The sequence below is a fragment of the Nicotiana attenuata genome, unplaced genomic scaffold (genome assembly GCF_001879085.1).
Source record: "Nicotiana attenuata strain UT unplaced genomic scaffold, NIATTr2, whole genome shotgun sequence".
Classification (NCBI taxonomy): domain Eukaryota; kingdom Viridiplantae; phylum Streptophyta; class Magnoliopsida; order Solanales; family Solanaceae; genus Nicotiana; species Nicotiana attenuata.
Window position 1 is genome coordinate 12,139 of NW_017672904.1, and position 27,140 is coordinate 39,278.

General features: G+C 39.8%; 1 protein-coding gene across 2 annotated transcripts; it reads left to right on the top strand.

Annotated features, from left to right (window-relative positions):
- The first annotated feature begins 689 nt into the window (after positions 1-689).
- LOC109214884 (mini-ribonuclease 3-like) lies at positions 690-26,496 on the top strand. Of its 2 annotated transcripts, XR_002066278.1 has the most exons (8): positions 690-965; positions 1,079-1,200; positions 18,512-18,601; positions 19,295-19,347; positions 20,535-20,637; positions 20,829-20,934; positions 22,137-25,730; positions 26,005-26,496. XR_002066278.1 is itself a non-coding variant. In XM_019378846.1 (7 exons), exons 1-7 carry the CDS (start codon positions 755-757, stop codon positions 26,016-26,018), a joined length of 699 nt encoding a protein of 232 aa, XP_019234391.1. In that variant the 5' UTR covers positions 690-754; the 3' UTR covers positions 26,019-26,496. The 2 variants fall into 2 exon arrangements, 1 of the variants encoding a protein (XP_019234391.1); XM_019378846.1 differs by lacking the exon at positions 22,137-25,730.
- The last annotated feature ends 644 nt before the right edge of the window (positions 26,497-27,140 follow it).

Sequence of the window (27,140 nt, forward strand, 5' to 3'; positions counted from 1 at the left end):
TGTTTACAAAGATTTGTAATCTGTGACCTAGACTTCTTGCTTTGTTCATGAGAGGTCTCCTCCAAATCTTCTCTTGGTTTTTCCCTTCTGGGATCACCCTCCTTTCTGCTTTTCCTTCCCTATATATATTACTCACCTACCGCTTTATCCAACAATCCTTTACCAGCATACCCCTTTTTGACTACCTTACTCTTTACTTGCTCAAGTATGACCGTATATATTCTGCTGTGCAAGCCTCTTCGATGGCTCGATCTCGGCAGTGGCCGAGACGCTCGTCGCCATTACGCCTTACGGGTGCGTCCACGGCTTGGTTAACCCCTTACCATTCCCCTTAACGGGGGAGTAGAATAGGGTCGCCTTATTGGATTCACCTTTTAGCGAGCTCGATGGGTAATCCACTTGTGGTCAGATTTTGACAAGTACCGCCAAAACTTATAGTCTAGTGGTATCAACATGAGTCTTCAGGTGTGGAGTTTATATTCATTTTCGCTTTCCCTTTCTTTTGCGTTCTAATCCCCTAATGTAATTGGAAATTGGAAAAGAAAAAAAGAAAAGAAAAGAAAAGAAAAGAAGACCAAACTGTAACCTATTGAAGTTAAGTGAATTATTTTTACAACTGCAACAAGTAAGAGGGGTGGTTCTTACAATTAACATTCTAACAAGCACTCCGTTTCTATAAGGGGTCAAAATACCGCGGAATACAATTATCCGTTGCCAAACTTCTCCCGGAGAGTAGCTGAAGTATTAAAATCCAATGGCGGTTCTTCTTTCTCTGCTCTCCATATCCCCAAAGGTAATGGCTTCCTCCGTCGACACGAGCCAAAGACTTCCCTATACCCCCCACCGTACTCCTCCTAAGAAGCCCCTAACCTCTGATTCAACTCTATCCTTTTCCCCTTCTACCTCCCGGTCCAATATTTCAGTTTCGGACCTTCTTAAACGTGAAATTCCTAAACCAACCCAAGGTACTAATTTCTTTTCTTTTTTTTTTCCTTTTGTGCATTTTTTGATATGTTACTTGTATAACTGTAATTTTTCTATATTGATTTTGTTTATGTTATTTTTTTCATGTAAATAGTGAAAGAGGATGAAACCTATATGGGATACGACATATGGTTACCAAGTGCACCCAAAGTTGAGAAGCCTCGTTCGGTGTTTAATGCAGCCTCTCTTGCTTACATTGGAGATTGCATCTTTGAGGTTTGTATTCACTCTCTTACTTGTTGATTATATTCTCTTTTTTCTTTTTGTATAAAGTTTCTTGGATAATTAGCTCATCAATAAAATTCTTGATAACTTTTTGCATTAATATAGGATAGAGAATTAAGTTCGACTTGACTATTAGGTCCAGTAGCTATATATATGCCACTCGTGAGACAAGTTCAAACATGTTTTACAAGATGCGAAACAGCATCCAAGATGGGCAGAGGCGGATCTGTGATTTCTACGTGGGTGCACCACTAAAGAAAGGAGAAAAAAAGTTATTTAGTGGGAATTGATCCCTCTTCCTTTAGGTAAATAGCTTAGCGTTCAACCAAGTACACCATTCAGACTTTTTGGAGCGTGGGTGCTAGCAAACAATATTAGATCAGTTCTAGGAAATATGTATATAAAATACCTAGTTTGGCAGAAAAACTATAGGTTCACGTGCACCATAATTTGGGGAAAACTAGCTATATCCAATCTTGGTTGGCCTTTCGCCTAAATCTGCCCCTAAAGATGAACAAACTTAGGTTGAACGTTCGCATCCGATATTTGGCATTAGCTAAAACCCCTCTCCCAGCTAACTCTAAACAAACAAAACAACTGCTCCTCAATCTAAAGCAAGTTGAGGTTGGCTATATGAATCTTAACTGACAATGTCGTTCCTTTTAAGCTTATCTCGGACCAATAACATACAAAGTCTCCCAACTAACAGCTTGTTTGGATGGTTGTTCCCCATTGTATCGTATTGTATTGTTATCCCAAAACAATGTTTGTTTTGATTGTTTCATTAAAATTGATTGTATTGTATTGTTAAATCCATTGTTCCGGAACAATGAAAAGTCCCCTTTTTTGAAACAGCCGATTTGGTGTGGTGAGATTGTTTCCTATTTTTCTTTCCAATTATACCCTAACTTATTACTCCACAATTCTATTTTACCCTTTAGCTTTTTTTGCTATTTTAACTCCAAATCTCCAACCTATGACCTACTTTGTTTTTTTCCAGAACTTCTGCCGCCAACGTTAAAGGTGTTTTGCCGCCTTCTGTTTTTATTTTTTCTCTTAATTTGCTTTTAACTCAATTCTAATTAGTTGTGCTCCTTTATTTTGCCTTCTTTTGTCTCTCTCCTTTGTTTTGCTTTCTTAAGGTGTTTTGCCTTCTTCTGTTTTTTTTTAAATTTATTTTTATGCATAATTTTTTATAAATTTAATATTTAAACAATTGAGGGTATTTTAGTAAACTTATCAGTTACAGTACAATATGATACAGCCAAACCAACCAGCAAAATATTATTTAACAATAACAAACAATACAATCTATCCAAACATTGTATTCATAAAACGAAACGATACAATACAATACAATACAATACAATACATTACAAAATGATGGGGAACAATGATCCAAACAGAGTGTAAGTCTATTTTTGTTTTTTTAAATCTTCCACTATGAATATTATACATTTTCCCCCTTTTTGGGTCATACGGATAAGATTTAGAAGCAGTGTTGTCAAAGGCAAAAAGCGCTAAAAAGCGATCCAGGTCTATTAGGGCTTTAAGCGCAAAGAGCAATTAAAGTGTGGGCTTTAGTTAAAAAAGGCGCAATGAAGAAAAAAATAGAAGTATATATGTAATGCAAGAAAAAAAGGTAACAATTTCACTCATATTGATTTCCTTAAAAATTAATAATATCTTTTAACCAATATTTATTGCTTTGTACCACTCAATTGAAGATAGAACTTATTGGCAATAAGGCGTGGGCCTTAGTGCCTTGCCTACACTAAAGCGCAACCTAAGTGAGGTGAAGCGCATACCATGAGCTTTTTTGAGCTTTAGGGCTTGAGCGCGCCTCAAATGAGCCTTTGACTGCACTGTTTAGAAGGGTATTGAAGCTTAGTGTTGCGACCAAACACACTCACACAAGTATACGTGGTCGTCAAGTAATAAAGTAGTGAGTAGAGTATCGTTCCCACGAAGACTTATGATTAACTTTTGACTGATTCAAACTCAAACAACTTATCTATTCAAGAGATTTCTCACAAAATGTATAAGTGACTAATTTACTACCTAAAATTATCAAGTAATGAAATAACTAGAAGTCAACCACAACACTTCAACAATTTCGGATAACAATCAATAGGAGATCATATTCTAGGGTCACAAGTTAGCTAACAATCATGTTGCGTTCTTGGCTTAAAATGACTAATTGATTTATCTAGATTGTTGATTGACAGGGTTGATGTTACTCATAAGAATCTGTCAAGTTCTTACTCGCCTATTCAAGCTAACTTAATGACTATATGTCTATAGAATTAAGATTAACAAGAATGCATTTACAATTCCTGTATTTCAACCAAGCAAGGCAATTAGGTATATGTCTATCCTAATTGCGAATCCGTTCCCCGATGCCCGGGTTCAAGAACCTACTCTATTTAGTTCTATATGCAATCTAGAATTCCCACTTTCGAGTTCAACTCTAGATTCGTAGATAGTATTTCATTGTTAGCTACTCAGCAAAATAATTAAAAACAAAATTAAATAAACAACCCAATATGATAAAACCAAATTCGTCAATCTAAACTTCAAACATTAACATTCATGTAGCACCCATGACCCCAGAACAATAGGGTTCTTAGCCACTCATGTTTATACAATCATCAAAAATAATGTTTTCAAACATAAAATCAATGAATACTAGAAGTAGAATGGATGAATTGATCAAATCCATGCTCTTGAGTGTTTCGTACTTTTGTTCCTCTCTCAAAGTCACGTCCGCCCCTTCAAAATAGGTTTAGGTTGGCTTTTATATGAGTTAGGGACGTCTTGGGGTCGAAATAACCGAGTCCTAGTCGAAACAGGTCAACTCCATGTTTTGAGCGTCCAGGGCAGCGTGGGGCGCTGGCCCTGGCGCTCAACTTCTCAAACTTCTGTAAAGTGCGCCCTCAAATTTCACTTTCGCCTTTTCTTCCCAATTTCGCTCCCCATTTCGTCCCAAATTGCATCTGAATGATTCCTACACATAGAAGTACCACAAATTAGCACAAATCATCATATTATACATCTCAAATCTTCGAGATATGAGCAAAATTGAGGCAATACACATCAAAATGTGCATACATTAAGCCAATTATCAACACCCCACACTTAGACTCTTGCTCGTCCTCGAGCAATGGAATTATATTAACACCCTAAAACTTACCTATCACTATGAAAGAGCACTTCACAATTAGTTCAATCAAACACCCTACGTTTGGACTATGATCGATATCGGCAATTAAGCATGAACACACGAATTTCACATTCTTCCCGTTTTTAAACTAAGCCCAAATATACTCAATGTTATTCAACCAACTCAAGCAACCTCTCCACAACCACGTTACCTCAAGAGACGACTCGTTACCACTAAGCATCCTCAACTCATGCACTTACTCAACAAAAGAAAGTGTACAACATCACCAATCCGTCATGAGACCAAGTACCCTCACCACAAACAAAAGAGTGAATATAATACATTCAAATATGACATTGAACATAAATTAAGGACATCACACAATTGAACAAAATTCACTCGCTCTCACAAAGAATTCATGTGTATCCCGTGGTCGTACCATAAGCTTGCCCATAGTGTACATATCTACTAATCTAAGCTAGCCAAATCTAGGATCAATTAGGACTTTAAGGTTGTAATGTAGGCTAAGGGACGTGTAGGATATATTTAGGAATAGTGAATAACCCTCCTAAGCACTTTAATACAGTACACTCACAAATCAAGCACATTTTCTTTTCAACCCATTCACTTGTCATACACCATATATAACATAGCCCTCTTTTCAATTAAGCACCTATATGGTTTCACTAGCACCACTTTGAAGGATTAGGAGATGTGTGTCTTTCTACATTATTTGAACTTTTATTTGTTTTTTCTTGCAAAATTTTTCCTCTTTTTTTTTTCTTTTTTTTTCCACACACTCCATACATTGAAGTTCATAGGCTAGTGACCTTCTTTCACAATTTTAGTGCACCTTAAGAGCCCTTGAAAAGAGGGCTATGTTATATATGATCGTCTACACAGATCATTTAGCTATCAGATACTTGTTTGAAAAGAAAGACGCCAAACCGAGGTTGATTCGTTGGGTCCTCCTCTTGCAAGAATTTGACTTAGAAATCCGAGATCGAAAAGGGACGGAGAATCAAGTGGCTGATCACTTGTCCAGATTAGAAAATCGGAGCCATGTAGCTGAAGGAGGATCATTCAAAGAAACATTTCCTGATGAGCAGTTATTAGCAATCACCTGAAGTGAAGCCCCATGGTATGCAGATTATGTGAATTTTATTGCAAGCGGGGTGACGCCACTAGAATTGACACCCCATAATAGAAGAAGGTTCCTACATGATGTGAGGCTCTACATGTGGGATGAGCCATTCCTATATCGGCAGTGCGTAGATTAGTTGGTACGAAGGTGTGTCCCTGAGGAAGAGATAAATGCAATATTGCATGACTGTTATGCTTCGCCATACGGAGGTCATCACGGTGGGGATAGAGCTTTTTGATGTTTGGGGGATTGATTTCATGGGACCGTTCCCATACTCTAATGGTCACAGGTACATCTTGGTGGCGGTCGACTATGTTTCTAAGTGGGTGGAGGCCATTGCTCTTCCTACTAATGACGCAAAGGTAGCGGTAAACTTTGTAAAGAAGCACATCTTCACACGTTTTGGGACTCCAAAAGTGTTGATAAGTGACGGAGGAACTCACTTCTATAACAAATTGTTGAATAATGTTCTTGCAAAGTATGGAGTTAAGCAACAAGGTTTCCACTGCCTATCACCCCCAAACGAGTGGTCAAGTGAATGTTTCAATCAGAGAGGTAAAGCGGATTCTGGAGAAAACAGTAAGTGGAAATAGAAAGGACTGGGCCGGGAAGCTGGACAACGCATTATGGGCATATGGAACTGCATACAAGACTCCTATAGGTACTTCTCCGTATAAGTTAGTTTATGGGAAGGCGTGCCACTTGCCCGTAGAGCTTGAACACAAAGCCTATTGGGCAATCAAAAAGCTGAATATGGATATGGACTTAGCTGGTGAGAAGGGGTTGCTGCAACTTAACGAGCTTGATGAGTTCCGATTGCACGCATATGAAAATGCCAAATTATATAAAGAAAAGACGAAGAAGTGGCATGACAAGCACATCCAACATCGAGAGTTTGAGCCAGGTCAAGAAGTTCTCTTGTTTAATTCGAGGTTGAAGCTTTTCCCCGGAAAGCTTAAGTCTCGTTGGGCAGCTCCGTTCGTTGTGGTAAGTGTGAGGCCTCATGGAGCGGTGGAACTGCATGATCCGAGCTCAAGTGGTACCTTCTTGGTAAATGGCCAGAGAATAAAATATTATTGGGGTGCTGACATTGCACGTCACAAGACCTCGGTGGACTTGGCCGATGCTTAAAAACGTGTTGAGTCGTGCCGCGACATTAAATCAGGCGCTCGTTGGGAGGCAACCCAATTTTTACTGCTTTCGTAGCTTAGTTTTCTTTTTTCTTCTTCTAGTTAGAGTAGACTAATTTTTTTTGTTTTCTTTGTAGTTGCAAAAATCTTAGGTGGGAATGGTGTGGGGTGTGTTTAATGTATGTATTGAGTGCTCTGGTAGTCGGGATTTTATCCAAAAAAATCAAAAAAAAAAAATTAAATTATTCGCGAAACGAGCGTTCAGGCCAGCACCCCACGTTGCCTGGATCGCACTTTCGAGTATGTTAAAATCACAACGCCAGCCCCAGCGTGCGGCGCTGGGCTGGGGGGTCAGGTGAGTAATTTCTTTTTTTTTTTATAATTTTCGTTTTCTTTGTTTTGTTTAAAATACCCAACCCAAATAATCCAACCTAATTACCCAATTAAAGCCACCAAATTTTGGGTTAGGGTGTGAGTATATGGGTAATTGGGTTGGATTATTTGGGTTGGGTATATTAAACAAAACAAAGAAAACGAAAATTAAAAAAAGAAGAAATTACTCACCTGACCCCCAGCCCAGCGCCGCACGCTGGGGCTGGCGTTGTGATTTTAACATACTGGAAAGTGCGATCTAGGCAACGTGGGGTGCTGGCCTGAACGCTCGTTTCGCGAATAATTTAATTTTTTTTTTTTTTGATTTTTTTGGATAAAATCCCGACTACCAGAGCACTCAATACATACATTAAACACACCCCACACCATTCCCACCTAAGATTTTTGCAACTACAAAGAAAACAAAAAAAATTAGTCTACTCTAACTAGAAGAAGAAAAAAGAAAACTAAGCTACGAAAGCAGTAAAAATTGGGTTGCCTCCCAACGAGCGCCTGATTTAACGTCGCGGCACTACTCAACACGTTTTTAAGCATCGGCCAAGTCCACCGAGGTCTTGTGACGTGCAATGTCAGCACCCCAATAATATTTTATTCTCTGGCCATTTACCAAGAAGGTACCACTTGAGCTCGGATCATGCAGTTCCACTGCTCCATGAGGCCTCACACTTACCACAACGAATGGAGCTGCCCAATGAGACTTAAGCTTTCCGGGGAAAAGCTTCAACCTCGAATTAAACAAGAGAACTTCTTGACCTGGCTCAAACTCTCGATGTTGGATGTGCTTGTCATGCCACTTCTTCGTCTTTTCTTTATATAATTTGGCATTTTCATATGCGTGCAATCGGAACTCATCAAGCTCGTTAAGTTGCAGCAACCCCTTCTCACCAGCTAAGTCCATATCCATATTCAGCTTTTTGATTGCCCAATAGGCTTTGTGTTCAAGCTCTACGGGCAAGTGGCACGCCTTCCCATAAACTAACTTATACGGAGAAGTACCTATAGGAGTCTTGTATGCAGTTCCATATGCCCATAATGCGTTGTCCAGCTTCCCGGCCCAGTCCTTGCTATTTCCACTTACTGTTTTCTCCAGAATCCGCTTTACCTCTCTGTTTGAAACTTCCACTTGACCACTCGTTTGGGGGTGATAGGTAGTGGAAAGCTTGTGCTTAACTCTACTTTGCAAGAACATTATTCAGCAATTTGTTACAGAAGTGAGTTCCTCCGTCACTTATCAACACTCTTGGAGCCCCAAAACGTGTGAAGATGTGCTTCTTTACAAAGTTTACCGCTACCTTTGCGTCATTAGTAAGAAGAGCAATGGCCTCCACCCACTTAGAAACATAGTCGACCGCCACCAAGATGTACCTGTGACCATTACAGTATGGGAACGGTCCCATGAAATCAATCCCCCAAACATCAAAAAGCTCTACTGCCAGAATGTTTTGCAAAGGCATCTCGTGCTTCTTCGTGATTGTTCCGGTTCTTTGGCACCTGTCACACTTTTTAACAAAGGTATGTGCATCCTTAAACAATTTTAGCCAATAAAAACCTGATTGTAGCACTTTTTGGGCGGTTCTATCCCCACCGTGATGAACTCCGTAAGGCGAAGCATGACAGTCATGCAGTATTGCTTCATCTCTTCCGCAAGGACACACCTTCGTACCAACTGATCTGCGCACTGCCGATATAGGAATGGCTCATCCCACATGTAGAGCTTCACATCATGTAGGAACCTTCTCCTATTATCGGGTGTCAATTCTAGTGGCGTCACCCCGCTTGCAATACACATAATCTGCATACCATGGGGCTTCACTTGAGGTGATTGCTAATAACTGCTCATCAGGAAATGTTTCTTTGATTGATCCTCCTTCAACTACATGGCTCCGATTTTCTAATCTGGACAAGTGATCAGCCACTTGATTCTCTGTCCCTTTTCCATCTCAGATTTCTAAGTCAAATTCTTGCAAGAGGAGGACCCAACGAATCAGCCTCGGTTTGGCGTCTTTCTTTTCAAACAAGTATCTGATAGCTGAATGATCTGTGTACACGATGACTTTAGTTCCCACTGGATAGGATCTGAACTTGTCAAACCCCCACACCACTGGAAGCAACTCTTTTTCAGTAACAGTGTAATTCATCTAGGTTGGATTCAGAGTTTTGCTCGCATAATAAATGGATTGAAAGATTATATTTCTCCTTTGCCCCAAAACAACTCCGATTGCTATGTCACTTGCATCGCACATCAACTCAAATGGCTGCGCCCAATCCGGGGCAATGATAATTGGTGTAGTCACCAACCTTCCCTTCAGCTCCTCAAATGCTTTAGAAAAAAAAAGTAACTGAACTAAACAGTAAACAGGCTAGGCTTTCTCTCATGGACCTTTTTATATTATATTACGATATACGACTGTTCGCCTTTTCATCACTCCCGATCCGGATGCCACGAAAATTTAGGGAAGCAGACAGGCATCATCAAACTTGAAGGGGACATCTTTCCCAAGAAGCCTGCACAAAGGAGAAGAAATTTTCGAAAAATCTTTAATGAAACGACGATAAAAACCTGCATGGCCCAAGAAACTGCGAATGCCTTTGACGGATGTCGATGGGGGCAATTTTTCAATCGCTTCCACCTTTGCTTTGTTCACCTGCAAACTATTTCTGGACATCTTGTGTCCAAGACTATACCTTCACGTACCATAAAATGGCACTTTTCGCAATTTAGTACCAAGTTTGTCTCTTCACACCTAGCAAACACTTTATCAAGGTTCATTAAACAATTATCAAAAGAGCACCCAAACACAGAATAATCATCCGTTCAACCATGTCAGTAAAAATAGCCATCATACACCTTTGAAAAGTCGCAGGTGCATTACGGAGACCAAAGGCATTCTCTTGAACGCATACGTGCCATAGGGACACGTAAATGTGGTTTTCTCTTGGTCCTCTGGGCTATAGCAATCTGATTATACCCCGAATAACCATCTAGGAAACAGTAGTATTCCTGGCCAGCTAATCTATCAAGCATTTGGTCAATAAAGGGGAGGGGAAAGTGGTCCTTTCGGGTGGCATTGTTCAATTTTCTATAATCTATGCAAATTCTCCACCCAGCGACAATTCTTGTGGGAATCAAGTCATTATTTTCATTGACCGCTACGGTTATCCCCCTTTCTTAGGCACACATCGGAAGGAAATTACCCATTTGCTATCAGAGATTGGAAATACAATACCTGCATTAAGCCACTTAATCACTTCTTTTCTTACCACATCTTTCATGATTGGATTTAGTATGCGTTGTTGATAGGAACGGGAGTGGTACCTCACTGTTAGATTTCGCTAGAGCTTTTGAGTTGGTGATCGTGCACTCTATGTTTTCGAAGAGAGAGAAGCATTTGGTTACTTTCCGGAGTATGGTGGCTAAGACTCAAATTGACTATCTCCTCCTCAGGAGGTGTGATAGGGGGTTGTGCGAGGATTGTAAGGTGATCCCGAGTGAGAACTTCGCAACTCAACATAGGCTTCTAGTGATGGACGTCGATATTTTTATGAAGAGGAAGAAGAGGCTTGTACGGGGTCCGTCGAGGATCAGGTAGGGAGCTTTGTCTAAGGATAATGCGCGAGAGTTGGAGGGGCGGCTGACAAATATGGGTGCCTGGAAGAGTGGTGGGGACGCTAACGCTATGTGGACGGCGACGACGGTCTGTATAAGGGAGGCAGCAAGAGAGGTGTTGGGAGTTTCGAAAGGCTATTATGGCGGGCACCGAGGCGACTGGTGGTGGAATGACGTGGTACAAGGTAAAGTGGAAGCCGAGAAAGCGGCGTACATTAAGTTAGTTGAGAGCATCGACGAGGATCCGAGGAGAGCGAACAGAGAAAGATATAAGGAGGCTAGGAAGGAGGCGAAAGTAGCGGTCACAGAGGCTAAGACTGCTGCTTTTGGTCGGCTTTATGAGGAACTTGGGGCAAAGGTGGGGATAAGAAGTTATTTCGATTGGCCAAAGCGAGAGAAAAGAAGGCTCGCGACCTGGATCAAGTGAGGTGCATCAAAGACGAGGACGACCGAGTATTGATGGAAGAGGTCCATATTAGGCAAAGATAGCAGTCGTACTTTCATAAACTTCTGAATGAAGAGAGGGATGGGAACATCGTGTTAGGGCAATTGGGGCACTCCGAGAGTCACCGAGACTTTAGGTATTGTAGGCGCATTAAGGTTGAGGAGGTCGTGGGTGCGATGGGTAAGATGAGTCAGGGCAAAGCGACCGGACCTGACGAGATTCCAGTAGAGTTTTGGAGATATGCGGGTAGGGCAGACTTGGAGTGGCTGACTGGATTGTTTAATGTTATCTTCAGGACAAAGAGGATGGCATGCCTGATGAGTGGCGGTGGAGTACAATGGTTCCGGTGTACAAGAACAAAGGGGATATCCAGAATTATAACAACTATATGGGTATCAAGTTACTAAGTCATCCCATGAAAGTCTGGGAGAGGGTGGTGGAAGGGAGGATAAGGAGAGCGGTGTCTATACCGGAAAACCAGTTCGGATTCATGCCGGGCCGTTCTACTACGGAAGCTATCCACCTTATCAGGAGGTTGGTAGAACTATACAGGGATAGGAAGAGGGATTTGCATATGGTGTTTATTGACCTAGAGAAGGCATATGACAAGGTCCCTAGGGATGTCCTTTGGAGGTGTTTGGAGGTGAAAGGTGTGCCGGTGGCTTACATTAGGGCGATAAAGGATATGTATGATGGAGCTATGACTCGGGTTAGGACTGTGGGAGGTGATTCCGAGCCTTTTCCGGTGGTTATGGGATTACACCAAGGATCTGCGCTTAGCCCTTTCTTATTTGCTCTGGCGATGGACACACTGACACACCATATCCAAGGAGAGGTGCCATGGTGTATGCTGTTCGTTGATGATATTATTCTGATTGATGAGACGCGAGGCGGCGTTAATGGGAGACTGGAGGTATGGAGGCAGGCTCTAGAAAAGGTTTCAAGTTGAGTAGGACTAAGACAGAATATGTGGAATGTAAGTTCAGCGACGTGACGGGGGAAGCGGATGTAGAAGTCAGACTTGACTCACAGGTCATCCTCAAGAGAAAAAGTTTTAAGTACTTAGGGTCAATTATCCAGGGAGATGGGGAGATCGACGGGGATGTTACGCACCGTATTGAGGTGGGGTGGATGAAATGAAGGTTAGCGTCTGGAGTCCTGTGTGACAAGAATGTGCCACCGAAACTCAAAGGTAAGTTCTGTAAAGCGGTGGTTAGACCAGCCATGTTGTGTGGAGCTGAGTGTTGGCCAGTCAGGCATTCACATATCCAGAAGATGAAAGTAGCAGAAATGAGGATGTTGAGATGGATGTGTGGGCACACTAGGCTGGATAAGATTCGGAATGAAGATATTCGGGAGAGGGTGGGCGTGGCTCCCGTGGACGACAAGATGCGGGAAGCGCGACTTAGATGGTTCGGACACGTGCGGAGGAGAAGGCTAGATGCACCGGTTAGGAGGTGTGAGTGGTTGACTTTGGCAAGTACGATAAGAGGCAGAGGACGGCCTAAGAAGTATTGGGGCGAGGTGATCAGGCAGGACATGGCGCGGCTTCAGATTTCCGAGGACATGGTTCTTGATAGGAACATGTGGAGGTCGAGCATTAGGGTGGTAGGCTAGGGGGTAGTCGAGAGTTCTTCCCTCTTTGTACTGGGTAGTCTGATAGAGTTTCGTTTAGGTTTGTTAGCGGTCTTTGTTGTATTCACATTGTTGTTTTGCATAGTTTTGTGTTATTGTCCTTTCACTTATTTGCTGTGGTTATTTTCTTTCTGGTATCTTTTGTTGTTACATGTCTTTTCTCTTATTTCTTTTCTGATATTATTGCCTCTCCTGTTGAGCCGAGAGTCTCCTAGAAACAGCCTCTCTGCCCTTTTCGGGGTAGGGGTAAGGTCTGCGTACACTCTACTTTCCCCAGACCCACCAGTGGGATTTTACTGGGTATGTTGTTGTTGTTGTATTTAGTATGCGTTGTTGCTCTACACTTGGTTTGTGTTCGTCCTCCATCAGTATTTTATGCGTGCAGGAAGCTGGATAATGCCTTTAATATTAGACATCGTCCACCCAATTGCTCGCTTTGTGCTCACGTAGCACTCTCAACAGCTTTTCTTCCTGCAATTTAGACAAGTCTGAAGAAACAATAACGAGTAAAGTGTCAGAACCACCCAAATAAACATATTGAAGGTGAGGAGGCAGGGGTCTAAGCTCCAATGTTAGAGCCAGTGTTGTGAAGAGCGTGAAGCGAGGAAAAGCGAAAACCCCCATTCGCTTAAGGCGAGAAGCGAGAAGCAAAGCGCTCGTTTTTTTGAAGTGAAGCGGAATTTAAAAAAAAAAAATTAAAATAAATACAGCATAGATAACACATGTAATTGTAAGCAACTGTTCAATACTTCAATGTAAAAACTAAAGAGTAGCATCAATTAAAGCACAAAATGAGCATCCTATTCTTCTACAAGATTGTCAAATTCTAGTATTCTATTATCTTCAACTTCTTGTTCTTCTTCGTCAACTAGGGACAAAGTATATAAAAATTAGAGGAAGGCCAGTAATTCTCAGTTAAAAACTAGGCAGCGAAAGAAGAACCCAAGGATTGGCATCAATTCTGAGAAAGAACCGAAGGTAAAAAAAAAATTCGCCAGCATTTCGCTGCTTTTTGGAGGTTTAAACAGTGAAAGAAAAAGAAAAAGAAGAAGAAGAAGAACCCTAGTTGATGCTTTCAGATTCTTTCAGAAACAGAAGTATATGAAGAAGAAGAAGTCGACCAGACCCCTCGCTGCTGTTGGAAGAACCCTAGTCGCTGCTCTTTTTAATAAAATCGCGTCTAGACCAGTGTTTTTAATCACAAAATTGCGTTTTTAATAAAATAGGGTTGGGACTCTGTTTTAAAATAGAGAAGCGGGCGCTTCTACCGCTTCGCTTTCCCGCTTCTCGCTTTTTAGTGGGAAGCGGTCCTGAGTCGCTTCACCCTGCTGAAGCGTTCCCCTTCACGCTTTGTCTCGCCTCTCGCTTAAAGTGATGAAGCGGGCGCTTTTTTAAACATTGGTTAGAGCTTCTTTAATCGACGGCTTTGGAGGAGGCCCACTTGGCCTATTTAGGGGCTCAAAGGGGTGTATTCCCTGCATGTAAGCACAGGATGCATCAAGGATATGTATCATCTCCTTAACCTCATCATCAATCTCCAAGCTATCGAACAACATGAGTGCTTTCTCTAGAGAATCGTCTAGATATACACTCGCGTCAAGAAGTTGCTCATCCACCCCCACAACAGATATCATAGAGAGCTCCTCATAGTGGCGGGGAAGTTGGATTGCCTTGTAGACATTAAAGACCGCTTCCTCGTTATCCACCCTCATAATCATTTTTCCCTCTCTCACTTTAATAATTGCATCATCAGTAGCCAAGAGAGGTCGTCCAATATGATTGGAACCAGTTCATCAGCCTCATAATCTAGGATAATGAAGTCTGCAAGGAAGATGAATTTCCCAATTTGCAGCAACACACTCGGGGTATGCTATGGACCTATCAGCTAGCTGCAACATCACAGTGGTTGGTCTTGGAGCTCCTAGACCCAATTGCTTGAACAAGGACAAGGGCATCAGATTTATGCTCGCCCCCAAATCACAAAGAGCACGACCCACATCAATATTACCTATTCGCACAGGGATGGTGAAGCTGCCAGGATCCTTAAGCTTTTGAGGAAGCTTGTTTTGGACCCTTGAAGTGCACTCCTCAGTAAGTGCAACTGTCTCGAATTCAGTCAATCTCCTCTTGTGAGCCACTATATCTTTTATGTACTTAGCATACTTTGGAATTTCACGAAGTACATCCACCAATGGAATATTCAATTGAACCTGGCTCAACATAGAGAGAAATTTGTTGAGCATGCGGTCATCATTCTTTTTCTGCAATCTCGGGGGGGAAAGGTGGTGGTGGCCTTGCAGCCTCCACTGTTTCTGAACTTGCTTCATCTTTCTTTGACTCGTGTGTTGCTTTAGGAATCAACTCCCCCTCAGGTATAGGCTTATCCTTTCTCTTCTTTGGCACTTCCTCTAGTTCCCTCCCGTTTCTGGGTGTAACTGCATTAACTTGAGGGTTCTTCTCTGTATCACTGGGAAGAGGGCCTGCAGGTCTAGTATTTTGATTTGTTGCTAACTGCCCCATTTGCCTCTCCAGATTTCTGAAATCGGTCCTGAGCTGTTGATTGTCAAGTAACAACTTCTTCAACAAGTCATTCGTACTCTCTTCTATTTGTTGGGGTGGCTTCTGAGGTTGATTGAAATTTCCTTGGGGCCTATAATGATTCTGAGTCGGCTGGTTTCCACCCCAGGAGAAGTTAGGATGATTCTTCTAATTTGGATTGTAAGTGTTCCCATATTGTGCATGCTGATTCATCGGACCTCTGCTCTGTTGCCCCACATAGTATATAAATTCAGGATTCGTGGGGCACATGTCACTCGTATGACTGTCACCACATAGTTCGCAGCAAATAGACATTTGTTGTACATGTTTCATTTGTTGTGTTTTGTTGCATTGTCTTTCTATTCATCTGATTTGCCAATTTTGCTATATCGGCTCTCATGGCAAGCTCAATCACCCCGGCTGCTTTCTGTTTAATTGCTCTTCGTGAGTCCCCATCTCCTTGCCAATCATGATCATTAGCAGTGAAGTTATTTAGCAAGAGTTGGATTTCACTATACGGCCTCGCCATGCAACTACCTCCACAAGCTGAATCAAGATTCATCTTTGATGCCTTGTCTAGCCCATCAACGTAAGTGTGACCCAACACCTCATTAGTCTGACAATGATGCGGACAGTCTCTGAGTAGCTTCTTGTATCTTTCCCAAGCTTGACGAAGTGTCTCTTCATCCGGTTGTTGGAACCCAAGAATCTGACTCCTCATCGACTTTGTCTTCGTAGTGGGGAAAAACTTGATTAAGAATTTCCTTGCTAAATCATCCCAAGTGTGGATTGAGTTCGCAGGCTCCTTTTGCAACCATTCCTTAGCTTCCCCAGCAATGAAAAGGGAAATAGTGTCGGCCTGACATAGTCCTTGGAAACGTTTGGATAATTTTAAATGTCTGGAATTTCCAGGAAATTCTGATGTGCCTCTGCGGGTTTTCACGAGATAGACCCACATATTGCCATGTGGACTGAATTAGCTGTACCATGTACTGTTTGAGTTCAAAATGCCCTGTGATATCAGGCTTCACAATAGCCTGAGTCATATTGGCAAGATTGGGCCTTGCGGCTTCTATCACCGCACGCTCTTCATTATCGGCCATCTCTATTGGCTGTGGTTGAACTATGATGTCCAACTCTCTTTCTATTCTAGTTCTAGCTTCGATCTTCCTCACTCTGTGAAGTGTTCGTTCAATTTCGGGATCAAGAGGAATGAGGTTGTTTGCGCTTCTACTCCTCCGCATTCAAGAGAGATTAAAACCTGAACAAATAACTAATACAAGCTTAACTCAGTCAAGTAGCTAATTTTTAAGTCCCAGGCAACGGCGCCAAAAACTTGTTGCGACCAAACACACTCACGCAAGTATACGTGGTCGTCAAGTAATAAAGTAGTGAGTAGAGCATCGTTCCCACGAAGACTTATGATTAACTTTTAACTGATTCAAACTCAAACAACTTATCTATTCAAGAGATTTCTCACAAAATGTATAAGTGACTAATTTACTACCTAAAATTATCAAATAATGAAATAACTAGAAATCAACCACAACACTTAAACAATTTCGGATAACAATCAATAGGAGAGGATATTCCAGGGTCACAGATTAGCTAACAATCATGTTGCGTTCTTGGCTTAAAATGACTAATTGATTTATCTGGATTGTTGATTGACAGAGTTGATGTTACTCATAAGAATCTGTCAAGTTCTTACTCGCCTATTCAAGCTAACTTAATGCCTATATGTCTATGGAATTAAGATTAACAAGAATGCATTTACAATTCCTGTATTTCAACCAAGCAAGGCAATTAGGTATATGTCTATCCTAATTGCGAATCCATTCCCCGATGCCCGGGTTCAAGAACCTGCCCTATTTAATTTTATATGCAATCTAGAATTCCCACTTTCGAGTTCAACTCTAGATTCGTAGATAGTATTTCACTGTTAGCTACTCAGCAAAATAACTAAAAACAGAATTAAATGAGCAACCCAATATGATAAAACCAAATTCGTCAATTTAAACTTCAAACATTAACATTCATGTAGCACCCATGACCCCAAAACAACTGGGTTCTTAGCCACTCATGTTCATACAATCATGAAAAATAATGTTTTCAAACATAAAATCAATGAATACTAGAAGTAGAATGGAAGAATTGATCAAATCCGTGCTCCCGAGTGTTTCGTACTTTTGTTCCTCTCTCAAAGTCACGTTCGCCCCTTCAAAATAGGTTTAGGTTGGCTTTTATATGAGTTGAGGACGTCTTGGGGTCGAAATAACCGAGTCCTAGTCGAAACAGGACAACTTCACGTTTTGAGCGTCCAGGGCAGCGTGGGGCGCTAGCCCTGGCGCTCAACTTCTCAAACTTCTGTAAAGTGCGCCACAGGCAGCGCCCCACGCTGCCTGTGGCCCTCAAATTTCACTTTCGCCTTTTCTTCCCAATTTAGCTCCAATTCGTGCCATTTCCTCCCAAATTGCATCCGAATGACTCCTACACATAGAAATACCACAAATTAGCACAGATCATCATATTATACATCTCAATTCTCCGAGATATGAGCAAAATGTGAGGCAATATACATCAAAATATGCATACATTAAGCCAATTATCACTTAGGATTGTCCAAATCCACATTACAGGAAACGCTAGAAATTCTCTTCCTTGAGTGCATTTCGAGATCTGGAATCCTAGGCTTCACACATGCTAGTAGGCTCTGCCAAATTGGAGGCAGGGATTGAACTTACTGTTTTGGTGCATATAAACAAAAAGTCCAAGCCTTTCCTTTTGTAGTTGAAAGCTGGAACAGGTACTTTATTGCAAAGCCCAATTTCAAAATATACTTTGTCCCAAAAATAATGTCTAACAATCCTAGTCTGCTTTCTTGTCGTCCAAAAAATGTCCTTGCTTACCTTATCTAAAAAGAAAATAAATAAAAGAGAAATACTTGCTTCCTCAGACGAATTTTCAGTTTGCTTTTTTAATACTACATCTAAGGATAATATTCATAAGGTAAGATGTCAAGCAAAACACTCTGCTCGAGAAATAATTCCCGAACTGACAATCTTCTCAAACTGAATCCTAACATCTTAATTTAATAACAACTCAATTCCGAACTAATACTTTATTTATCACCTGTCAATGCCATATTTGATTCTTTTAAAACTAGAAGCTACAATATTGAAAATTCAATTTGGGATGCAACTTTTGAATTGTATATCTAATCCTGTTGTAACTTTTGACTGTGCAGCTATATGCAAGAAGGCATTTTTTGTTCCCACCATTGAGCATCGAAGAGTACAATGATCGAGTCATGGCAGTAGTACGTTGCGAGGCACAAGTATGACTCTCTCACAAGTCTTAAGGCCTTATGAAGATACATTCTAGATTATTGATGTATGCTTCCCATGATTATCTTGTATAATGTTTCCCTCGAGAGACAAATCCGTGTTAAGAGTACTTATTTGCTGTCTCCAATAGGAGACAAATATGGACTAGGAACATCTTGATTATACTTTTTATCCTCTTTATGGACTTATAAGGGCATCAAGACTCTAAAAGTTTGGCTTCCCTCCCACGAGAACAAAAGGCATTGAGATGATTGTACTGCATAATGATGTAAATCTTCCGCAGCTAATTACATGCTTTGAGATGTTAAAAAGAAAAGATACTAGGAATGATTTTACTGCATAATATGTGAAATACTTCATATTTGCTTGCATGACAACTGTGTATACATGCTTTGAGATGTTAATACTTCACGCTTTCAGCTGCACAGTTGTTTTAAGATAACGTTTTTTTAACTCAATTAGCTTAGGTTTTTTCTTGAGAAATGTTCCTTTTGATTGGTATTTGAGAAGGTGCTGAATACAGAAGGATTCAAGAATATCATACTTAATTTCCCGCCTTATACTTTCTTCCTTTAAGATCTTGGTGTTATGTGATGATACTTTATTGAATATGCATGGTACTTTTCTTTTTCATGTCAACTTCTTCATAAGGTGGAACTGTTGAGTTTTTGTGCTCATTGCAGGATGCTATGTTGCAGAAACTTATAAACGACAATATTTTGTCAGAAGAAGAAAGGTAGATATTTACATTTGAGCTGGGCTTTTTCCTTTTGGATGTTCATACGAGGTTACATGTTAACTAATCCTCATCTTTGGAATTTGTGGATTCTCAAATCTTTGTTGTGCTAACAGCTTTATACTTTACAAAATAGAGCAACTTTCTCCTTCCTCAAACAAACCAAAGTAGCTTTTCATATTACAATTATTCATGAAGTCAAGGATTTCATTCATTGTAGATTCCTATCTTGTTTATACTCAAGCCATCTTCCTACATTGCCACACCCTTCTAAAATGCGTCTTGCAGAACTTATTTGATGGCCTACAACTGTTTGAAAAATTAGTTTGTGCCAAAAAGATGATAAACACGGGTTACACAAGCGATTTGTTTGTTGAAGCAGGATCACTTAGGCTGAGATGAGATGGTTCTTCTGATAAAATCCAACTCAGGAGGAGAGTAGTTATATCAATGTTTCACCGCCATAACTCAGTTGTTGTTTGACAAATTTATGGTTTAATTCTATTCTCAACCGAGTTCAGAGTTCCATTTTTTCTTTTCCAACTCAACTAATGGATTGATTAGGAAGGATATGGTAACAGATTACGAGGAATAGGAACGTAAACACTACCCTGCCCAGCCCCCACGGTGCGGGATAAGACTGGGTATGTTGTTGTTGTTTTATTAAGAGGAATAGGAAAACATACGAGTTCCCAAATCCTTATTTATGAATTTTGATCTCCTGCATTTCTCTTTCCATTTTTTTCATGATGTCATTAGCCTCTTCCATTACATCAAATTCATAAATCTATGCTTATCGCAACTTAAATGTTGGTTTTGTAGATGAAATTTTTTGGGGAAGACTGTTAGGATTCTATATTGAGATGTCTCTGCCCTTGAAGGGGTCGTTCGGTTCAAAACCAGATTATCTTTCTAACCAGGATGGATAATCCTATCTTCTATGTGGGATAGATAATCCCATGATTTTGGTATAAATTTTATTCTAGTTTTAGCTAATATTCACAACCAAAAATTGGACAAATTTATCCCAAATTTTATCCATAATTTGTGTAACCAAATGGCCCCTAAATGTATTGTTTAATTTATCCCCGTTAAACTACAAAAGAAGTATTACTTGTAAAGCAAAGGGAAAAAACCTCATGTTTATCATGTGATTTTGACCGTGTGTATGTGTTTCCATGTTGAAGGGGTGTGCTTCGTTGGGGGAAAAATATTGTTTCAGGCAAAACTCGGACGAAAAAGCGTGCCGGTGTGGCTGTTTACAACCGAGCTTCTTCACTCGAAACACTTGTCAGTTTTTCCCTATTTTTAAGAATAGCGAATTAACTGCTTTATCTGTGTTTTCATCTGTCATGTGCTGTTTATTAGAGTCAATCAAATATTTTCCTTTTTCGGTAGTTTAGAAGCTAATGGAATTTTTTATGGAGTGCATATGATTTTTTCACTTACCAAATTGATTTTTCTAGTATTCTCTCTTGCAGGTTGGTTATCTTTACCTTACAAATGTGCAAAGGCTAGACGTAATCATGCTGAAGTTGGGCTTCTGTACAGGTGACTCTAACCTGCCAATTGTGGAGAAAATAGATGGTAAGCTGTTTCTTGGACTCTAAATTATTGCTGGCAATTAAGACTCACTTTTCAATCACCCGCCCAAACTGCCGACATTTAAGCGGGTTGGTTGAATGATATTTGAATATGGGTTGAGCCAATATTTAACCGGTGACAAATTGGGTTTTGATGGGTTTATTGTGACAATATGGGTTCTGCATGGTGGGTTGGTGAGTTTGGTTAGGTTTTGCTCAGTCCCCGCACTCTCTTAGGGACAGTCGCCTTACTCCATCAGACAAGTGGAAAGGTCTGTGCTTCATTCTCTTCTCTACCTTGATTGCTAATATGGATATAGGGACATCACATATGTTTACTTCTGATGACCATTCTCTTGAATTCATGCGGATGATGATAGCTAACTACATTAAGAGTATTATTTACAAGCAGAAAATAACAGGGAATGCTTGAAGTTTGTAAGAACATTTTCGTTCTACTGACGTGTCACTTGTTGCTACATCACTGGCATAACTCACTACTAAAAGTTTTATACTACTTGAGAGTTAAGGTAGAAGACTAGTAGGTAGTCGAGAGTGTTTCTTACCCGTATCAGTAGTATTAGTGTTAGTCTTGTATTTTATTATTGGTAGGTTTCTACTACTACATGTTGTTCTTTTCGCTTCGTTTTCCTATTATCTTGTTGTTTTACTACTGTTTTCTTTTCATTTTTTCTTGAGTCGAGGGTCTATCGAAAACAGCCTCTCTACTGTCTAGGTAGGGGTAAGGTCTGCGTACACACTACCCTCCCCAGACCCCACTTGTGGAATTATATTGGGTTTGTTGTTGTTGTTGAGACCATGTGAATGAAGGTGGATGACTCAGTTAAATTTATTCTGAATTCTCTACCTTCTGAATATTGGCATTTCCGAATGATCTATAATGCTATTAAAGACATGTAAAATGTTAGTGAATTGTCCAGTATATTTACTCAAGAGGAGTCAGTACTTAAGAATCGGTCAAAGATTTGGTAAATATCTAAAGTGAAGGCCAACAAGTTTAAGTAGAAGAAAGCAATTTCACAGGATGCTAAGATGAAAAGTAAGGCATAAAAGTATCACTTTTGTAATAAAGAACAGTATTAGAAAGATTGTACGAAACATAAAGCTTGATTTGAAAAGAAAGGTTATAGTGCTTTTATATTTTACAAATCGAATTTAGCTAAAGTTCCTAATAATACTTGACAGCTTGATTCTGGTGCAATTACTCATGTGTCCAGTGTCCACTACGGTGCAAGGATTCATCACGATCCCAAGCACAACCCCGGATGGGGAATTCTTGGTTATGCAAAATTGTATGAAGCTTCCAACCGAAAGGAATATGGATTTACCATTTGATCTTGGACCTTGGACATTAACTTAATTGATGATACTCTCTCTGTGTTCCTTTAGTTTTTAGGAAGTTGGTTTTCTTTTTCAAGATTTGATATTTTGGTATTTTTGTTCTTCATGATGCTGATGTTTCTATTGATGGTTTATATAAATCGAAACTTCATAATGTATTTTTTGAACCTTTTCATTGTTCATCATAATGTTGGAATCAAAAATATTTACTGGACGAAAAAAATTCTGCATACTTTGTGGCAAAGACTTTTGGGTCATATATTCGAATAAAGGTTAGTAAGATTAATAAAGAATGAGATTCTTTCAAATTCAGGTTTCAATGATTTTGAATGTTTTGTTGCATCAAGAGAAAGCAAACCAAACATAATAAAACAGGTGCAGGAATAAGTAGCCAGCTTCTTCAAACTATACACATTTGTATGTGCTTTGATGTTCCATCTTTTAGTGGAGAAAAATATTGTATCACCTTTTGTTGTTGATTTTTTACGTTATGGATAATGCCTATTTGTTGAAAAAAAATCTCAAATGATGAATGCTTTCGAAGTATACTTAAACGAGGAATGACTCATCATGCTTCTAACCATGTACATAAGTGTCCAATACACCTTATATCTTTTTGTTAAGGCATCCCTCTCACGGTATACTGTGCACATATGCCATGTCCTTCAAGAGACTTTGCAAGTACACCTGGATGTTGCCTCGATCCATTATGATTTCCGTAATATTCAGCATCTCTGTCTGGCCTAATGAGTTTCATCCTTTTGTCTAATTGCTTTTTAACCTCATTTATTTATACCTTGAGAGTGTCTGTTGCTCGAGATTTTTCTTCAACAAATAAGCATATCCATAACGTGAAAAGTCATCAATAAAGGTGATAAAAATATTCTCCACCAAAAGATAGAATATCAAAGTATCCGCATATGTCGGTGGGTATAATTTCAAGAAGTTGGCAACTGCTTATAAATACCTTTCTAATTATGTTTGATTTGATTTTCCTTAATACAATCAAACATACAACAAGATCGCTAAAATTTATAGTTGGATGAATTTCATTCTTTTACTAATCCTTGTAACATTCCTTTGGGTATATGACCTAAACGTCTGGTCCTTTGTGCCACAAGTAACAAAAACTTTCATCCCATGATCCAATTACAATGAACAGGAAGAAGAAATTTAGAGAACACATAATCAATATCTAATTTATATAAATCATCAATAAAAACATCAGAGCTATAATGAATAAGGTTTATAAATGATTAACAAATCCATGTCCAAACTTAAAACTAAAGCAGGAAGCATCAAGTTGTTGTAAGAGAAACCAAATTCCTAAAAAGTAAAAACTGACAACAGATAAAGAGTTTGTAATAGATCAAGATAATGTCCGGTGTCTAAGATTAAATAGTAAGTCCTTGTGTTTCAATTGGAACCTTTATACGACTTCCCCGACAAAGAGGTCCTCATATGGGTTTGTGATTTGGATCATGATGAATCCTTACAACATAGTAGACATTTGAGTAGTTGCTTAAAAATCAAGCTACCAAGTACTATTAGGAACTTCGTCTAAGTTCGATTCGAATATATAAAGGCAATAAATGTACCTTCTTTTTTGAATGGTAATAAGTGTACCTTTTTTTACGGTTCATGCAATCTTTCTGATAGTGCCCTTTTATACATAAATAACACTTGTTTGCCTTACATTCTTCCTTAGCATCCTGTGAACTTTAGCAGATGCTTTCTCTTTCTTAAACTTACTGGCCTTGACTTAAGATCTTTTACCAACTCTTTGACCCCATAAGGCTAATGGAATGATTTCCTTACTGAAATCTTGACTCTTCTTGAGTAAGTATACTGAACAAGTCATTGGCAAATGCTTTGGCACTTTAACGGATACACCATTAATCACCCTTGATTCCTTATCTTTTGACCTGACACCAGCGAGAGCAAGAGGGAGAGTGGGGGACACCGAGGACAATTGCTGAGGTGTGAAAATTTTGTCCTTCACTGACAAAAAAGGAAGATGAGATTAAGAAAGAGAAGAAGATGAGGTGATTGAGAGAAGATTCCAAGCTGGAGAAGGAGAGGGAAGACGCGGCCAGCTGAAAAATGAGCTTGGCCTCAATGCTTAGTTAGAGGTTTGCCAGGAAAAGAGACCAATTAGAGCAAGAGGGACAGTGGAGGACACCGAGGACAATGGGTGATTTACCAAAATTTGGTACTCCACTGATGAAAAAGGAAGATAGTGTGAGAAGGAGAAGAAAATGGGGTAATTGAAAGAAGATCCCATGCTAGAGGAGGAGAGAGAAGAAGCAGCCTGCTCAAGCGAGGGTAAATGTTGGTTCCTGCTGTAGCCTGTAATGTCGGTTCCTGCTTTACTTTGCGGCTATTTGAAATATGTACATAAGTCTGTATGACATGTGAGGGTGAACTATTCAAAGGCAAAAAAGGGTCACGAGCCTGATGAACCGAGTATCTTTTAGGTCACTTAGCTTGTCTGCTATCGTGCTGGCTCAAAGTTAAGCTGATATAAACCTACGGGAGAGAAAACCAAACAGACCCCAGTTGCTTGAATCTAGTGTGTGGTTTACTTACGCCCTTGTTGATATTACATACCATGGTTCATGATTCTTAATTCTGAGATATTCCAGAGTTGCTGAAAGTGGCAGATTCTGCACCTAAAACGCGGGGGTTTGAGTGATCTATGCAATTCACTTTTTAGTCCAATGGCTTTGGGTGATCTATGCAATTTAGTGCAATGGCTTGAAATTTTCAAATTTGTTGAAAAATGGAAGAAGTGAGTCACGATTTTGTCCATGTCCTCTTTTCCCCCCTCGCATAAAGAAGAAAATTGTCAAATTTTCTCCTTTGACTTTTACATTTTGTTCGTCAAAGAACTCAAAGCTGTCTACAGAAGTTGTACATATGCTAACTTTTAAGCTTTGTTCCCGAGGAAGATGGTCCCCACCCCCACTTTCTTTCTATGACATTGAGAATGAGACGAGTTATGGGCCATGAGATGACTCATATTTTCAACTTATACATGGCCCAATTTCAAGGGGCAGATGATATGTCCTTTTCCGTGAAATAAGTTTATCACAGAATTGAAAGACTAGTTTATGTGTCTGCTTATCCAAAAAAAATTATATGCATCTGTTCATGTGGAACACTCGCTTCGCCCGATGACTCAAATTTTCAACTTATATGAGTCCAATTTCAAGGGCCATATGATACGTCTTTTCCTTGAAGTAAGTTCATCACAGAATTGAGAGACTAGTTTATCCAAAAAAAAAAAAACTATATTTGTCTGTTCATGTGGAACAATAGATTGTACCTTTTCATGTAATTTGCTGGTTGCTCTTTTCTCCTCTTTTCTATCCCCTGATGGTTGCAACAACTGAACTTTTGGAATTGGATAGATGGTGGAACTTTCTTTTGCCGCTGGTGAGTGCAGTCTGTTGTCTTACCATTTTCTATACCATAAAGGAAAGACATAGGAGTACATCAAAGCTTTTGTAGGAATACTGGAACATATTATTAATCTATTATATGTGCAGGAAACTCGTTCTCACCATTTCTCTTTTCTGTAACATCTCTGCTCCGTTCCCTGAACTGTTTAGTATTGCTTTTTCCTCACCTTTAATGTGTGAGTGTGGGATGTAATCTTGTTTATATTTACTGTAATACTTTCAAGTTTGACAAATATTGCATGTAATAGGTACAACAAGGTGATGTTGGTGGAAGTGATGAAGTTCATGAAGTGCAATTCAATATAAAAAGGACAGATATGTCCAATGGCATGCTGAAAGTAATGAGAGTCTCAAAAACAACATTGTTCAGAAGGCTGTTATAACCTCTTCACTGCTTTCTCTTTTCAATATCTCAAGAGCTTGGATGTGGGCTCATCGTATTTCAAAGCTTAGATAGAAAGAAAGAGGTCGGGTTGTTCTGAGATGGAGAAACATTCATACTGACAGCAGAGCTATGATTTCCTCGTTAATACTTCTGGAAAATATATGCATAACTGAATGGGTTGAGGAATGTGTTAGATTTGCTCATTCGCAGTTCTTAACTTGAGGGTAAATTGTTCGTGAACACGTTTGTAAGTAGCTATGTTTTGTAACAGGTCATATGTCATGTAATACGTGGTAATTAAATTATTCGATTGACTTTTTGGAGGAGAATAAGTTGAGGTTTAGTATCTTTTTTACTCTGTGTTTTCTCCCCTGCCCCTTTTCTTATTTATTATCGTTTATCACTCTTTTTCTCCCCTAAGCCTTGGCGTAACTGGTAAAGTTATTGTCATGTGACCAGGAGGTCACGGGTTCGAATGAAAACAGCCTCTTGCAGAAATGCAGGGTAAGGTTGCGTATAATAGACCCTTGTGGTCTGGCCTTTTTCCGGACCCCACGCATAGCGGTGACTTAGTTCAGCGAGCTACAGCATGTTTGTGCTCTTCCCTTTCTTGATAGCAATAAAAGTAAAAGTGGCAGGACGTATGAATCTACATCATGAAAATCAATCTTTGTTGTCATGGCTGGAAGATTTTACAGAAAAGAATCCATTTTTTTGCTTTCTTTTTGGGGGTTGGGAGGTTTTGAGTCAGGTTGATGCAATACAGTTGTGGCTGCACAGGTTCTTTGCTTGACAACAACAGTGAGTACTTCTGTACACCAAAAACTTGTAAAGATTTGTAAAGTTTTGCCTTACGTGGTTCAAATTTTAGTTAGAAAATTGTACTACTGCAGTTTGACATTAGCAAATAAATGGCTTCCTGAGGCCTCCTTTTGATCTTTATTCTCCATTTTGTTAATCATGAAATGAAGTTGCAATGCATGTAATGTAACTTTTGAT

What these genes read in the sequence shown, in the direction of transcription:
- LOC109214884 (XM_019378846.1), top strand. Translation starts at nt 755, where the DNA reads ATGGCGGTTCTTCTTTCTCTGCTCTCCATATCCCCAAAGGTAATGGCT. An exon ending in TAGTACGTTGCGAGGCACAA is followed by an intron (nt 18,602 to 19,294) that starts GTATGACTCTCT and finishes TGCTCATTGCAG; the next exon opens with GATGCTATGTTGCAGAAACT. An exon ending in ATTTTGTCAGAAGAAGAAAG is followed by an intron (nt 19,348 to 20,534) that starts GTAGATATTTAC and finishes TCCATGTTGAAG; the next exon opens with GGGTGTGCTTCGTTGGGGGA.